The 16,665-nt window shown below is 35.9% G+C and overlaps 1 protein-coding gene and 1 pseudogene across 1 annotated transcript; both read left to right on the top strand.

Annotated features, from left to right (window-relative positions):
* The first annotated feature begins 8,601 nt into the window (after positions 1 to 8,601).
* Positions 8,602 to 14,044, top strand: LOC139859388 (large ribosomal subunit protein eL8y-like; annotated as a pseudogene).
* Positions 13,623 to 15,453, top strand: LOC139858293 (large ribosomal subunit protein eL8y). Its single transcript, XM_071847151.1, has 5 exons — positions 13,623 to 13,756; positions 14,469 to 14,638; positions 14,717 to 14,845; positions 14,927 to 15,019; positions 15,130 to 15,453. Exons 2-5 carry the CDS (start codon positions 14,486 to 14,488, stop codon positions 15,259 to 15,261), a joined length of 507 nt encoding a protein of 168 aa, XP_071703252.1. The 5' UTR covers positions 13,623 to 13,756; positions 14,469 to 14,485; the 3' UTR covers positions 15,262 to 15,453.
* The last annotated feature ends 1,212 nt before the right edge of the window (positions 15,454 to 16,665 follow it).

Raw genomic sequence — 16,665 nt, 5'->3', positions numbered from 1 at the left:
CATGCAATGCTTTATTAACTGTTTTACAATATTTATATGCGTGAGTTTTCATTTACCTTTTTACCCTTTTATATTTTTGGGCTGAGAATACATGCGCAATTTTTATAAATGTTTTACGAAATAGACACAAGTAATCGAAACTACATTATATGGTTGAATGATCGAGATCGAATATGCCCCTTTTTATTAAGTCTGGTAATCTAAGAATTAGGGAACAGACACCCTAATTGACGCGAACTCTAAAGATAGATCTATCGGGCCCAACAAGCCCCATCCAAAGTACCGGATGCTTTAGTACTTCGAATTTTATATCATGTCCGAAGGAGGATCCCGGAATGATGGGGATATTCTTATATACATTTTGTGAATGTCGGTTACCAGGTGTTCAATCCATATGAATGATACTTTTTGTCTCTATGCATGGGACGTATGTTTATGAGAAATGGAAATATGAAATCTTGTGGTCTATTAAAATTATGAAATGATTATTTATGTTAAACTAATGAACTCACCAACCTTTTGGTTGACACTTTAAAGCATGTTTACTCTCAGGTACGAAAGAAATCTTCCGCTGTGCATTTGATCATTTTAAAGATATTACTTGGAGTCATTCATGACATATTTCAAAAGACGTTGCATTCGAGTGGTTGAGTTCATCAAGATTATTATTAAGTCAAGTATAGTTGGATATATTATGAAGTGGTATGCGTGTCGTCAACTTTCGATGTAAAGCAAGTTTGTCTTTTAAAAACGAATGCAATGTTTGAAAAATGTATCATATAGAGGTCAAGTATCTCACGATGTAATCAACTATTGTGAATCGTTTGTAATCGATATGGACTTCGTCCAGATGGATTAGGACGGGTCGCTACAAAGACAACGTTTAATTGTCTAAAGGCGCTCACCAACATGTATGAGAAACCTACGGAGTCGAATAAGGTTTTTCTCATGCGACAATTGTTCAACACGAAGATGAAGGAAGGTATGAGTGCAACGGATCATATCAACGAATTCAACAATCTTGTTTAAAGTAGGTTGAAATCAAATTTGACGATGAACTAAAAGCACCAATCTTGCTTTCATCATTACCGGAAAGTTGGTCGGGTACGGTTACCGCGGTTAGTAGATCTACCGGTACTACTAAGCTTGCGTATGAAGGAATTAGGGATTTAATTCTTGGAGAAGACACTCCTAGGAGAAGTTCGGGGGAATTGTCATCCGGTTCTTTGTTAAGTACCAACAACCGTGGTAGGAAAGTTGATCGCAGTGTGAAGAAGAGTAAGGGGAAGTTCAAGAAGACGCATCTATCGAAAGACCGAAGTGACATTATTTGTTGGGGTTGCAATCAAAAGGGGCATTATCAAAGATATTGTAAGAATGCTCCGGTTAAAGATGTTAACTTGACCGCGGAAGATACGGATGATGCATTATTATGTAGTATTGAAAGTTCGGTGGAGTCTTGGGTCTTGGATTCGGGAGCTTCGTTTCACGCTACACCCACTAAGAGCGTGATGGGGAATTTTTGGGCGTATCAAGGTAAAGTTAGATTGGCAAACAACAAAAGTCTCGAGATTAAAGGTATAGGAGATGTTGTATTGAAGACTACTCTTGGTTGTAATTGGACTTTGAAGAACGCGAGGTTTATTCCTAAGTTAAAGAGGAAGTTAATCTCGGTTGGTCAATTAGATGAAGAAGGTAGTGGGGTTACTTTCAAGAATCGCCAATGGAAGGTGATTAAGGGTAGTAATGTTGTAGCTCGTAAACATAAAAGGGGAACTCTTTATATGGTTGAGGTGTTTGAAGAAGACACGGTGATTGCTACGGTTTATGTTGGGGCTAGTTCTACTCTATGGCACCGAAGACTCGGGCATATGGGTGAGAAGGGTATGGAGGTTCTTAGTTCGAGTGGGAGAATTCTGGATTTGAAAATGATAGAGCTTGGGTTTTGCGAACCATGTACTTATGGGAAGCAAAAAAAGGTAACTTTTTTTAAATCGGGGAATTCATCAAAGTTGAAGAAATTGGAGCTAGTTCATACGGACTTTTTTGGGCCAACGAATGTAGAATCACATGGAGGTTCTCGTTATTATGTCACCTTCATTGACGATGCCACTCGAAAGGTATGAGTTTATTTTCTTAAAGCTAAATCCGAAGTTTTTGGTACTTTTGTGAAGTGGAAAGCTATGGTTGAGAATGAGACCAATTTAAAGGTCAAGTGCTTAAGGTCAGACAATGGAGGAGAATATGGTAGTCTTGAGTTTAAAGATCATTGTGCAAAGTTTGGTATTAGAATGTTGAAAACGGTACAGGAGACACCGCAACACAATGGGGTCGCCGAACGTATGAATCGTACGTTGAATGAAATGGCTAGGAGTATGAGACTACATGCCGGTTTGCCTAAGATGTTTTGGGCGGATGCGGTTATTAATAGGGGACCCTCAACACCATTGGGTTTCCGAATTCCCGAGGAAGAATGGCTAGGTAAAAAGGTTAGTTATGATCATCTTAGAATCTTTGGGTGTAATGTTTATGTGAAGACCAAAGATATTGATAAAGATAAACTTGAAGTTAAGTCAAAGAAGTGTACGTTCATTGGTTACGGTTCGGATGAGATGGGCTATCGTTGTTGGGATAATGAAGCTAGAAAGGTTATTCGATCGCGTTATGTTACCTTTGATGAAGATTCGGTCTATGGCAAACCGGAAACGGGGTGTCAAAAACCGAATCATGTTATTCTTGATGATGTTTCTCTTGATGATCTTGCGGGTTCTAGTGGGAGTTCGGGGAACAATGAATTGCCGATTAATGGTGATGAGTCGGATCTTGACAATGATGGGGATGGTTCGAATAGCGGTGATAATTCCGAACATAGTGCGAGTTCTAGTAATGAGGAGGCTACTGAAACCGTCCAGCCATACCGGTTGCTCCTATACTTAGACGCTCGACTAGAGTGCCCAAACCTAATCCTAGGTGATCTCCATCAACAAACTACTTGCTCTATACATAGAATGGTGAACCCGAAAGTTACTTTGAATTAAGAAAGTCCAAAGAATCCATACAATAAGAGCTTGCTATGAAAGAAGAGATGGGGTCACTTAAGAAGAACAAGACTTGGTCACTAGTAAAATTACCTCATGATAAAAAGATGTTGCAAAACAAATGGGTGTATAGAATAAAGAATGAGGTGGATGGCAAGAAGAGGTACAAAGCACGATTAGTGGTTAAAGAGTTTCAACAAAGGAAAGGGGTTGATTACCAAGAGATGTTTTCACCGGTGGTGAAGATGACTACTATTCATTTGGTGCTTTCGTTGGTCGCATCCGAGGACTTACATCTACAACAACTAGATGTGAAGACCTCATTCTTACATGGGGATCTTGACGAAGAGATCTACATGAGGCAACCCGAGGGCTTTGAGGTAAAAGGTAAAAGGTAAATAGAAGTAGGTTTGTATGTTAAAGAAAAGCTTGTATGGATTGAAACAAGCACCTCGGCAATGGTACTTGAGATTTGATGAGTTTATGAAGAAGGTTGGTTTTGTAAAATGTGAAGCGGACCATTGTTGTTACTTGAAAAAATTCAAGTCTTCCACATAATCTTATTGTTATACTGATCATGCATATATTTTCCGAGGGAAAATACATCCACAAACAACAATATGAGATGGGTTTTTTTTAGGCGTCATCATCGTTAACCTCCGGTCCGATTACCGTGATAACCCGTACCCGAGATGATGATCTCGGGAGGGTGGCTAACGAATTGCCCGCCGGTCGATAGTCGGAACCTAACGACGACAAGAGGGAGAAAAACCCTACAAGATCCGTAGATAAAAACCCTAGATCGTGAGAGATCGTGTAGTCGCCGTAAAGAGGCATTTAGCGTGAGATGCGGAGAGCCGTATGCGATGGATGCCGAATGCGTTGCGGTGGAAGGGCGTGTGAACTTGATGTAGGTTTTGCCTCATATTTATAGATGGGAATTAGGGTTTAGATGACTTGTGGACTAAGTCAATCTTAAGCCCTAATTAATAAACCCTACGCCATCAAGTCCCTCAAGTTCGGTATGATATTTTTGCCAAGTATTGTATCGAACTTCTCATTATGCTGCGGAAAATAAGTTCACATGAGCCTGCGCAAACAACTGTGCGTAAACCCGCGAACAGATGCGCGTAAAACCGCATGCAGAGTGCGCGGGGAAACCGCGTGAACCACCATGCGTAAAACCGCATGAAAATTGCGTCTAAAACTGCGGACACTGTGCGCAAAGCGCGCGAACAGTTACGCAGGCGCACGGACATCTGCTCGAAAGATACATGTACTTGAAACCGCATATACCGAATTAAAAGCTCAATAAGATAGATAAACCTTTGATACCCGCGTGATTGCGAGAGTACGAGACGTCAGGTTGCGTCTCTCAATGAAAGCACCACTTGATCATGCATATATTTTCCGAGGGAAAATACATCCACAAACAACAATATGAGATGGGTTTTTTTTAGGCGTCATCGTCGTTAACCTCCGGTCTGGTTACCGTGATAACCCGTACCCGAGATGATGATCTCGGGAGGGTGGCTAACGAATTGCCCGCCGGTCGATAGTCGGAACCTAACGACGACAAGAGGGAGAAAAACCCTACAAGATCCGTAGGTAAAAACCCTAGATCATGAGAGATCGTGTAGTCGCCGTAAAGAGGCATTTAGCGTAAGATGCGGAGAGCCGTATGCGATGGATGCCGAATGCGTTGCGGTGGAAGGGCGTGTGAACTTGATGTAGGTTTTGCCCCATATTTATAGATGGGAATTAGGGTTTAGATGACTTGTGGACTAAGTCAATCTTAAGCCCTAATTAATAAACCCTACGCCATCATATACGTTGATGACATGTTGCTTGCGGGTTCGGACATGTTCGAGATCAATAAGTTGAAAGGTATGCTTTCAAAAGAGTTCGAGATGAAGGATCTTGGAATGAGTATTGTGCGTGATCGTGCTAAAGGTGTTCTATACTTGTTTCAATCCAAGTATATTGAGAAAGTAGTAGAAAAGTTTAATGTTGATAAAGCAAAGGCTCGTACTATGCTTTTTGGAAGCGCGATAAAGTTATCAAAGAATCAATCACCTAAAATGGAAGAAGACAAATCGGTCAAATGGTTGCTTCGTTATTTAAAAGGTACTTCTAGTATGAGATTGTGTTTCACTAAGGGCAATGTTATACTTAGAGATTATGCGGATGCAAATTTGGGTGGATTTGGTGATTCGGGTAAGAGTACTACGGGATATGTGTTTATGGTTGGTAAGACGGCGGTTAGTTGGATGTCTAGACTACAAAGGAGTTTTTCTTTTTCAACCACCGAGGCCGAGTATATGACTATTGCGGAAGCTTCTAAAGAGCTTGTTTGGTTGAAGAACTTCTTGTGTGAGTTGGGTAAAAGACAAGACAATTGCGTCTTATATTGTGATAGCCAAAGTGCAATCAATCTCGCGAACAATCCGGGGTTTCATAATCGTATGAAACACATTGATTTGAGGTATCATTTTATTCGAGAACGTATTGAAGATGGTACTTTGACGTTGGAGAAAGTCCTTGGTATAAAGAATCCCGCGGATATGTTTACTAAGGTGGTGTCATTGGACAAGTTGAGGTTTTGCATAGCTTCAACGATCCTTCTCATGAACTAATGAGAAGGTGATGACCGACTAGGAGATAGAGAGATGATGATTCGATTCTAACAAGAAGTGTTGAAGACTTTGTATCGAAAGTATGCTTATTCGGCGTATGTGATAGGAGTGTGCGTGGCCCAAATGGAGTTTGGCGGTAAAGGGTGCTTTGACGATCTTGGTTAGTTTGATGTTATGATGGGTTGACAAAATGTGAGTCATGGTTTTGACTATCTTCAAGTGGGAGAATGTTAGATGTGAATGATATAAAAAAAAATGAGTTGGACGAACAGGGGAGGCGCGCCGCGGCCTTGAAAGGCGCGACGCGACCTAGTACATGAAACAGAGCATCAGATTTGGAAAACGACTGTCCGGAGATTAGCCTTTGAGACGCGGCGCGGCTCAAGGTGGCGCGGCGCGGCTTCGTATGGCGAGAAGTTTCCAAATTTATGTTTTTCTGGTTCTTCAAGGTGTTTTTGGCCTATATAAGCATCCTAATGTAACACTCAGTTGTATCTACGAATTATATCAATAAAATCTCTCTAGTTGGTCCGTGGATTAAAGTAATCGACATTCGATTACATATAACCACGTTAAATCTCGCGTCTTTAATTCTTTTATTTATCGTTCTTTCGTTTGTCGATTGTGGAAGGGTAATTCTCTGAAATTACTCTATTGTTTGGGTCCTTTAATCCTTACACTAGTCTTCATCTTTGGGTCTTTATGTGTGAGATTGTAATCCTGGAGTTTTAATCCACAAGGCGTAGTTCTATTTCTTTCCTTTTGATCGCAAGCTTAGCTTTTGTTAATGTGTTAAGCTGCTTATTCTCTTTTATTTGTTATGGTTTCCTTCATCTTTTTTATGAAGACTCCATGTATAATCTATTTCCTTCTTCTTCGCCCAAAAAAATATACGATTTATTAAAGGGGAGCGATTCTCACACATCATTTTTTGATCCATCCATACTTTTTGTTTAAATATGACAATAATACCGTCAAGTAGAAAGACTTAAAAAGGATGGATGTAAATTATTGATGGATAAATTAATCACATTAAAACCAAAAAGTGTTAATAAATAAAAAAAGTGTGTGAATGTTATTTCCCTTTACCAAAATACATCCGAAGTTAGGGTTATACAAGATTACCATGGTGAAAAGTAACATGTTCGTGAGATTTAGTATATTTAGTAATAATATATAATGTTTATGCTGCAAAATTATAGTTTTCTTAGTAACATATACAATATTATTTTTTCGTTTTTATTTGTTGACAAAATAGCGAAAACTAAATAAAACAAGGATCTTTCAAAGAGAAAGAAACCTATGAGAAATCATACAACCAACAAATTCCAACGAGAAACAAGAATAATGGGAAACACAGGATCCGAACAAAGATCTATCCTAACTACATAATCAAACAAAAGCCATGAAATAACACAATCAACTAATAAATCACAACATACAATACAATGCGCACAAAACATAAAAACGACTAAACTAACCAATCCACTGATAAATTATTTTATCTCTCCACTATGATCACTTTTTATTGGTTGAAATACAAAGTTGACAACTAAAAACAAGATCTTTCAAAAAGCTTTGTGGATGTAATTGAAACATAACTAATTAAGTTATAGGATATTGTTGATATAGTTTTACTTCACTATAGAGATAAAAGAAGGGGTTTCACGTGACAATCTAAATACATTAGAAAGGAATACGGTAAAGAGTACTTCTAAGAGTACAATATGACACTATGAGTGCGTTTGTTTACTTATTAATTGAATGATTCAATGTTGAATGCTGAACCATTAAGCGTTGAATGTTGAACAGTTAAGCGTTGAATGCTAAACCATTTAACATTCTATACGTTTGTTTTTTTCTTTTGAACGACAGATGATGTTGAATGGTTCAATATTCAGTGCTGAACCATGCAGAGCTGAAATTCTCTTTTAATCATTAAACACTTTAATTTTATCTAATATTGTCTTTACACTAGTCAGATTATGAATCATTTTCCACTTAATCAGTCATCAGTCATTATATTATATTATATTATATTATATTATATTATTATACCTATATACTAAAGGCGTGGCGAATTTTGTCGTTTCAGTTATATCGGATTGTCGTTTTGAGTTTGCGCTTACACAACAACCAGTCCCTCACCTTCGGCTTCATTTACACAACGCCCCCTCAAGTTTACACTTTCTCAGGGGTAGAAAGCGTAAATATATAATTTTATTAAAATAAAAGAAACTAATTCCACCCGAATTTTTAACGGGCCCTATCTTCTCGCTCGGTGCGAGTTAAATTTTTTCGAGACCACCGTTCAACTTGAAAAAAATCTGACGAACACAACGGGACTAACTACGCGCGAAACGGACATCGTTAAAAAATACTAAATATTTCGGGCTATATTTCATACCGCTCGGTGCGAGTTAAATTTTTTCCGAAATCATCGTTCAACTTGAAAAAATCTAACGAACACAACGGGACTAACTACGCGCGAAACGGACATCGTTAGAAAAAACACTATATATTTCGGGTCACATTTCATACATATACATACACGTAAAACAAACAACTCAACCTATTAGATATATTAGGTACCAAACAACATATATCCAAATTCGACCGCGCGTTGAATACAACCGCAGCAACGCGCGATCGATTTTTTTTCAACACACTCTGTACTATGCATGACAATCTGGTCAAAATGAGTTTGGATCGGGTCAAAATGATTTTGGGTCAAAATGAGTTTGGATCTAAACGCTTCTGGATTTAAACATTAAACGGGTTGGGGACTCGTTTTTATTAAACTAACTACATATGTCTAAATTTAAATGCAACCCAAACTGGGCCGTAAAAGAGTTTTAAAAAAATAGGCCCAAATAAGCCCAGATATACTGGAGCACGTATACAAATACAAAACCCTAAAAACAGAGAATAAATTGTGCAAATAAAACCTAGGTGTTCAATCATCGCCGTTTCAAAGCCTTGAATCTCAGTTTCTATCAATGGTGAGTTAATTGATCAAACTATTTGATATTGCTAAGTATCAAAGCTTAATTTGATATTCGCTTGTTTAAATACCTTTGATTTGAATCATACACTTGTAACTCTTTTGATTAATTTCAGGCTCCGAAGAAAGGTGTGAAGGCGGTTGCAACTAAGAAGAAAACGGTATGATTTATTAACCTATTCGTTCGATTTTCATTCATTTCTGTTATACAGTAGCTAATATGCAACATCATTATTGTTATTGTATTGTGTTTGTGTATTGTAATATAACAATACATATTTTATTTAAAATTTTGTGCATTGATGTTGATTTTGAAGATATTATAGTGTTAGAGTAATTATATGAAATAATGCGTTTTATATATTTGTTTGAAGTGATGGCAGTATGAGTGAAATTGATGCTAGATTATTTTGCTTGATTTTGTTCATGAAATTGTTATTTTGTGTTTTGTGTGCAGGAGAAGGTGGTGAACCCTTTGTTCGAAAAACGTCCGAAGCAGTTTGGGATTGGTGGAGCTTTGCCACCTAAGAAGGATTTGCACAGATTTGTAAGATGGCCACAAGTGGTCAGAATTCAGAGGAAGAGGAGGATCCTCAAGCAGAGGTTGAAGGTCCCTCCAGCTTTGAATCAGTTCACCAAGACTCTTGACAAGAATCTCGGTATTATTCGCTCTTTTTACGTTGTTTTTGCTTTGTTTCATTGATTGGCGATAGATGTAGTGGTGGAATCAGATTTTTTTTAAAAGCGTTCACATTCACTGCAACCTTTGTTGGCAAAATATGGAGGTTTTGGGCAAGATCTGTAGACTTTTGTGTACATTATGGAGGCATTGGAACCAAAATATAGAGACTTTGGGGGGGAAAATATGGAGGCTTGGGGGGTAACATATGAAAATATATTTTTTTAGGCCTGGGGCGCCCGCCCCACCCTGCCCTTTCCACCCCTTTGCTGTTTAGCCCTTTCCACCCCTTTAGTGGTTTAGCCTTTTGTTGTATATAAGTAGATTTGTTACAGTGACTTAAATGTCTTATCTTTTGTGTGTGTTAAGCTGCTTTCATCATTCAATGTAATTACTTTACTAGTAGTTACTTTATTAGTTTAATTACGTTATCATTGATTGTTATTTGGTCTTGTTGTAAAAGTTATCAGATCACCTTGTATCTCGATTCATGTTTTTCAGTCCTTATCCTTGCTTATAACTTCAGTTTGTTTTTGACTTTTTTAAATTTATATGTGGATGTGGATTTCATTTGCATGATTTGTTATGCAGCAACTACACTGTTCAAGATGCTTCTGAAGTACAGGCCTGAAGACAAAGCAGCCAAAAAGCAACGCCTTTTGAATAAGGCTCAGGCTGAGTCAGAGGGAAAGACTGCCGAAGCAAAGTAGCCGATTGTTGCGAAATATGGTTTGAACCATATCACCTATCTCATTGAGCAGGTTTTCTATTGGCCATTACTAAGAACACATTATGTTATCTGTTTGTGAAACATCTAACCTTCCATTTTTTATTTTCAGAACAAGGCACAATTGGTTATTATTGCCCATGATGTTGATCCCATTGAGTTGGTTGTTTGGCTTCCTGCACTATGCAGAAAGATGGAGATTCCTTACTGCATCGTTAAAGGGAAATCGAGACTGGGAACCGTAAGTGCTTAGCGATTGTTTTTTACTCTACCCTTTTCGTGATTTCAGATGAATCTAATGATATTTCTTTGATTCGTGCAGATTGTTCACCAGAAAACCGCAGCTGCTCTTTGTTTGACCACGGTCAAGAACGAAGATAAAATGGAATTCAGCAGAATATTGGAGGCCATTAAGGTTCACTTCCTGTTTTTAGTTATTTTCTATGAAGTGTAACATTAGTTTCTTTATGTTTAGATTATTGAAAAATCATATGGTTGAATCTGAAACCGGTATTTTTATTTCAGGCAAATTTCAATGATAAGTACGAAGAGTACAGAAAGAAGTGGGGTGGTGGGATAATGGGATCAAAATCTCAGGCAAAAACTAAGGCGAAAGAGAGGGTTCTGGTCGTCCCACCAATATATAAATGGAAAATATATAGCAAGAATAGCATTCTCCATTGCCATAAATTCTATTTAAAATTTAATTACTATCTGTATGAATAACGGGACGTCATGCAGGTAGGTATAATACATGTGCCTCTATAAGACCATATAGTGAAGTACGCATATAAATTCAGCATATATTCAGGTTATATGGCTACTAGCCTAATAACAATTTGATACATGTGAAGCATAGATTAATTAATATATAATATGATAGATTAAAATATTATCCTACATAGCTACCAAATTAATTGATTATGTATAAATTCAGTGTTTTTGTTTGTTATCCTCTCAATTATTGATGTCAAACTCACTAGTCAATAATCCAATACAAACATCGTCTTTTTCTCTATATTTAAATTCAAATGGCTATTATCAATATCTGAGAGGCATTATTTTATTATATTATGTTAATACGGAGTAGTTAAAATATTTTATTAAAATATTATGTTATTCTCAATTAACAGAATTAATCACATCTGTATCATAGACATGTATATATATACATTACATATAAATTATAGATTATTAAACAGCATTAATAAACCTCAATAATCAATAAACATTAATTAATTAATAACCACATATTAATTAAAGACACCAATTAATAGAGCTGGTGCTACACGTATTTTACTGATATAGTTTAATAAGCATATAAATTATAAACTATAATTTATTTTAAATCATATAGCCTTATATAACATGTAAGACCAATTAAATCATTCATGTTAACAAGTCCTCGAATTGCAGCATATGTAGCAAAAATACCAATATAAACATGCACCAATCATAATCAATTATCAATAAATCAACATGCTATGGCAATAAAGTATCAAGCAACGTGTTATAATATTTTAATAAAAGAATTTTTTTTAGTACAAATACGATTACTATAAATACATTTAGTACAAATACGTTTAGTATAAATACGAAGATTAAGAGAATAAACATATTATGCATAAATAATAAATTTTAAGAATAAACATTAGTATGCATGAAATAAATAATGATTAATTGCATAAGTAATCATAAATGTTAGATAACATAAATATAAATGTTAGTGAAGTTAATAAGAGTTAGATTACATAAATATAATTCAGGCGGTATAACTGACCATATATAACTTAAATAACATAAATATAAATGTTAGTGAAGTTAATAAAAGTTAGATTACATAAATATAACTCAAGCGGTATAACTGACCATATATAACTTAAATAACATAAATATAAATGTTAGTGAAGTTAATAAAAGTTATATTACATAAATATAATTCAGGCGGTATAACCGACCATATATAACTTAAATAACATAAATATAAATGTTAGTGAAGTTAATAAAAGTTAGATTACATAAATATAATTTTACTTATGATGATAATAATATTTACCTTACTAATAGATAATAGAAGATATCGTTAAAGAATTTCTTACCTTGATTAATGACTTGTGTTTGCTTAGATAAACCTTCATTATACGGAGCACTTCGTGCTGATAACGTGTTATGATTTAGTAGATTAAAACTACTTTAATGGCCTATTGACTTATTATCAACTTATACTAAGCTTATTTATATTGTAAGAGTGAAAGAAAGAAAAATGCAAAAGAAAGAAAGAAGTGATATATTGAGAAATGTATGTTTAAATTACGTTCAATTGATGCATATTTATAGTAGACATTTGTGGTATATAATATGAAATTGGTAGTCACCATTTGTTTACTTTTGTGGTATAAAATAATGTCATCTACTAATCTTGACTCTATGTATTACAACACTAGTTAAGTTATATGAATAGTTGCAGATCTAATTTAGCATAACTATATAGAGATAAAAGAAGAGGTTTCATATGAATCTAAATACGCTAGAAATGAATAAGGTGAAGAGTATTTTTAAGAGTAAACTATTATACTGTGGGTGTGTTTGTTTACCTCTTAGTTGAATGGTTCAGCGTTCAATGCTAAATCATTTAGCATTCAATGCATTTGTTTTTTACCTCTGAATAACAGATAAAGTTGAATGATTCAACATTCAGTGTTGAACTATTCAGAACTAAAATTTTCCCTTAACAATCAAGCACCTCAATTTTATGTAAAATTTTCGTTGAACCATTCAGATTATAAACCATGAAGCGTTTAATCGAAAGTTTTATCAAATACACTTCTATATTTAGATATTTAGATGCAACCGAAACTGGGCCGTAAAAGAGTTTTAACAAACGAGGCCCACATAAGCCCAGATAAACTGGAGCGCACGTATACACATACAAAACCCTAAAAACACAGAATAAAATGTAAAAGATAAAAACTAGGTGTTCAATTATCGCCGTTTCAAAGCCTTCAATCTCAGTTTCTATCAATGGTGAGTCAATTGATCAAACTATTTGATATTGCTAAGTATCAAAGCTTAATTTGATATTCGCTTGTTACCTTTGATTTGAATCATACACTTGTAATTCTTTTGATTAATTTCAGGCTCCGAAGAAAGGTGTGAAGGCTGTTGCAACTAAGAAGAAAACGGTATGATTTATTAACCTATTCGTTCGATTTTCATTCATATCTGTTATACAGTAGCTAATATGCAACATCATTGTTGTTATTGTATTGTGTTTGTGTATTGTAATATATATCTTATTTAAAATTTTGTGCATTGATGTTGATTTTGAAGATATTAGACTGTTAGAGTAATTATATGATATAATGCGCTTTATATATTTGTTTGAAGTGATGGCAGTATGAGTGAAATTGATGCTAGATTATTTTGATTGATTTTGTTCATGAAATTGTTATTTTGTGTATTGTGTGCAGGAGAAGGTGGTGAATCCGTTGTTCGAAAAACGTCCGAAGCAGTTTGGGATTGGTGGAGCATTGCCGCCTAAGAAGGATTTGCACAGATTTGTAAGATGGCCACAAGTGGTCAGAATCCAGAGGAAGAGGAGGATCCTCAAGCAGAGGTTGAAGGTCCCTCCAGCTTTGAATCAGTTCACCAAGACTCTTGACAAGAATCTCGGTATTATTCGCTCTTTTTACGTTGTTTTTGCTTTGTTTTTGTAGCTGTATGCTATATATTTTTACTCAGATTGTGTTGAATTTTGATTATGTTGATCTCTCTGTTTCGATTGATCTTATGCGATATATATTTGATATTTCATTGATTGGCTATAGATGTAGTGGTGGAATCAGATTTTTTTTAAAAGCGTTCACATTCACTGCAACCTTTGTTGGCAAAATATGGAGGTTTTGGGCAAGATCTGTAGACTTTTGTGTACATTATGGAGGCATTGGAACCAAAATATAGAGACTTTGGGGGGGAAAATATGGAGGCTTGGGGGGTAACATATGAAAATATATTTTTTTAGGCCTGGGGCGCCCGCCCCACCCTTTCCTTTCCACCCCTTTGCTGTTTAGCCCTTTCCACCCCTTTAGTGGTTTAGCCTTTTGTTGTATATAAGTAGATTTGTTACAGTGACTTAAATGTCTTATCTTTTGTGTGTGTAAGCTGCTTTCATCATTCAATGTAATTACTTTACTAGTAGTTACTTTATTAGTTTAATTACGTTATCATTGATTGTTATTTGGTCTTGTTGTAAAAGTTTATCAGATCACCTTGAATCTCGATTCATGTTTTTCAGTCCTTATCCTTGCTTATAACTTCAGTTTGTTTTTGACTTTTTTAAATTTATATGTGGATGTGGATTTCATTTGCATGATTTGTTATGCAGCAACTACACTGTTCAAGATGCTTCTGAAGTACAGGCCTGAAGACAAAGCAGCCAAAAAGCAACGCCTTTTGAATAAGGCTCAGGCTGAGTCAGAGGGAAAGACTGCCGAAGCAAAGAAGCCGATTGTTGTGAAATATGGTTTGAACCATATCACCTATCTCATTGAGCAGGTTTTCTATTGGCCATTACTAAGAACACATTATGTTATCTGTTTGTGAAACATCTAACCTTCCATTTTTTATTTTCAGAACAAGGCACAATTGGTTATTATTGCCCATGATGTTGATCCCATTGAGTTGGTTGTGTGGCTTCCTGCACTATGCAGAAAGATGGAGATTCCTTACTGCATCGTTAAAGGGAAATCGAGACTGGGAACCGTAAGTGCTTAGTGATTGTTTTTTACTCTACCCTTTTCGTGATTTCAGATGAATCTAATGATATTTCTTTGATTCGTGCAGATTGTTCACCAGAAAACCGCAGCTGCTCTTTGTTTGACCACGGTCAAGAACGAAGATAAAATGGAATTCAGCAGAATATTGGAGGCCATTAAGGTTCACTTCCTGTTTTTAGTTATTTTCTTTAAAGTGTAACATTAGTTTCTTTATGTTAAGATTATTGAAAAATCATATGGTTGAATCTGAATCTGGTATTTTTATTTCAGGCAAATTTCAATGATAAGTACGAAGAGTACAGAAAGAAGTGGGGTGGTGGGATAATGGGATCAAAATCTCAGGCAAAAACTAAGGCGAAAGAGAGGGTTCTTGCTAAGGAAGCTGCCCAGAGGATGAACTAGGAGCTGTTTGGTACTGTATCGTTTTCGGTTGAAATTGTGTTTTTTGATTTTAGAACTTCTTTGATACCTTCTATATTGTTCTTGTATTTTTGAATTAATGGGAGGTCAAAAACTTTACTTGCTATGCTTTCTGTGAGTGTTGGGTTTGCGACTTGTGGCCATGATCTAATATAATATGAACTAGTGTCTTCAGTCTGTTTTCTGTTGTTGCTAACAGTAATGTGAGGATGGAATCTTATCTGATGGTAGCTATTTCCAGAATGATATTAGTGGGATAGTTTTGGTAGTAGTCATTAGTCTACATAGTCTACTTATGCATATTTTGAAATGCTATATGGACCTAAAAGTTGTCATAAACTTCCGATGATATCGGCTGTTTTAGTTGAGACGGGGAGATTTTGGCAAGAGTCTTGATCGGTAGGAACAACTTAACCCTTGTTGCCTTTGACAACCCATAGAATTAGATGCTTTTTAACAGAATACTTCATGAGTGGCAGGTTGATAGCTTTGTACAAGGGAACAAACATGTTCCGATCTTGTCAAAGACTTTCAAACATGAAGCCGCCTTTGGCAACCCACAGAATTAGATGCCTTTTCGTAGAATACCTCACGAGTGGCAGGTCGACACTTTGCCAGGAGTTATAATTTCCCGATGTACAAGGGGATGAAACATGTTTCTATTTTGCCAACGACTTTAAAAAATGAAGCCCGGATGGGGGTACCAATACCAATAAGCTATCAGTTCTATGGATAACAAACTATTAAAAGTATAAGTAAACTGAAAAATATGTTGTATACATGAGACAATCTTTAAAAACTAGCCATGCATGCCTTAAAACAAACACACTTCTACAAATTACATAAAAGTACTAATTTGTATTCAAGAAACATTTTTTACATCAACAGAAAGACACTTCATATTAACAAGATCCGGATCGGCCCGCACGATGCGGCAAAGCCTTTCGGGTTACGTATCTTTATTTAATGTAGCAATTTGTATTTACGGGATATGTTGATACATTACATACATATGCTAGATAGGTGGTCTGCATAAAGTCCATATATTAGGTAGATATACAAAAGATATGTGGCCAAAATAGGTGGTTTTTTGTCACTGTGATGTTGCTAGTCTATCTTTTTTTGTTTGTTGGTGTGCATTGTCGGGAAATAGAATTGGCGTTGTCGATGATGATGTGCCTTGTTCTGCATCTGCGTTTTCTATGAGTTGAATAGGGTTATTGTATGAATCGGAATGTTATATAGACATGTTGCCGAAACAATACAAAAACAAACACGTTGTAGACTAACCGGAAAATATTAAAGAGAACATACACTTGGAAGGAAAAAATAAACCCCAAAGTGGGATTCGTAATCTGACCAAATTCACACAACATTGTAGACTAA

The sequence above is a fragment of the Rutidosis leptorrhynchoides genome, chromosome 7 (assembly GCF_046630445.1).
Source record: "Rutidosis leptorrhynchoides isolate AG116_Rl617_1_P2 chromosome 7, CSIRO_AGI_Rlap_v1, whole genome shotgun sequence".
In the NCBI taxonomy this organism is placed as follows: Eukaryota; Viridiplantae; Streptophyta; class Magnoliopsida; order Asterales; family Asteraceae; genus Rutidosis; species Rutidosis leptorrhynchoides.
Note: the sequence above shows the minus strand (reverse complement) of the source record. Positions and strands in the feature narration are given on the sequence as shown.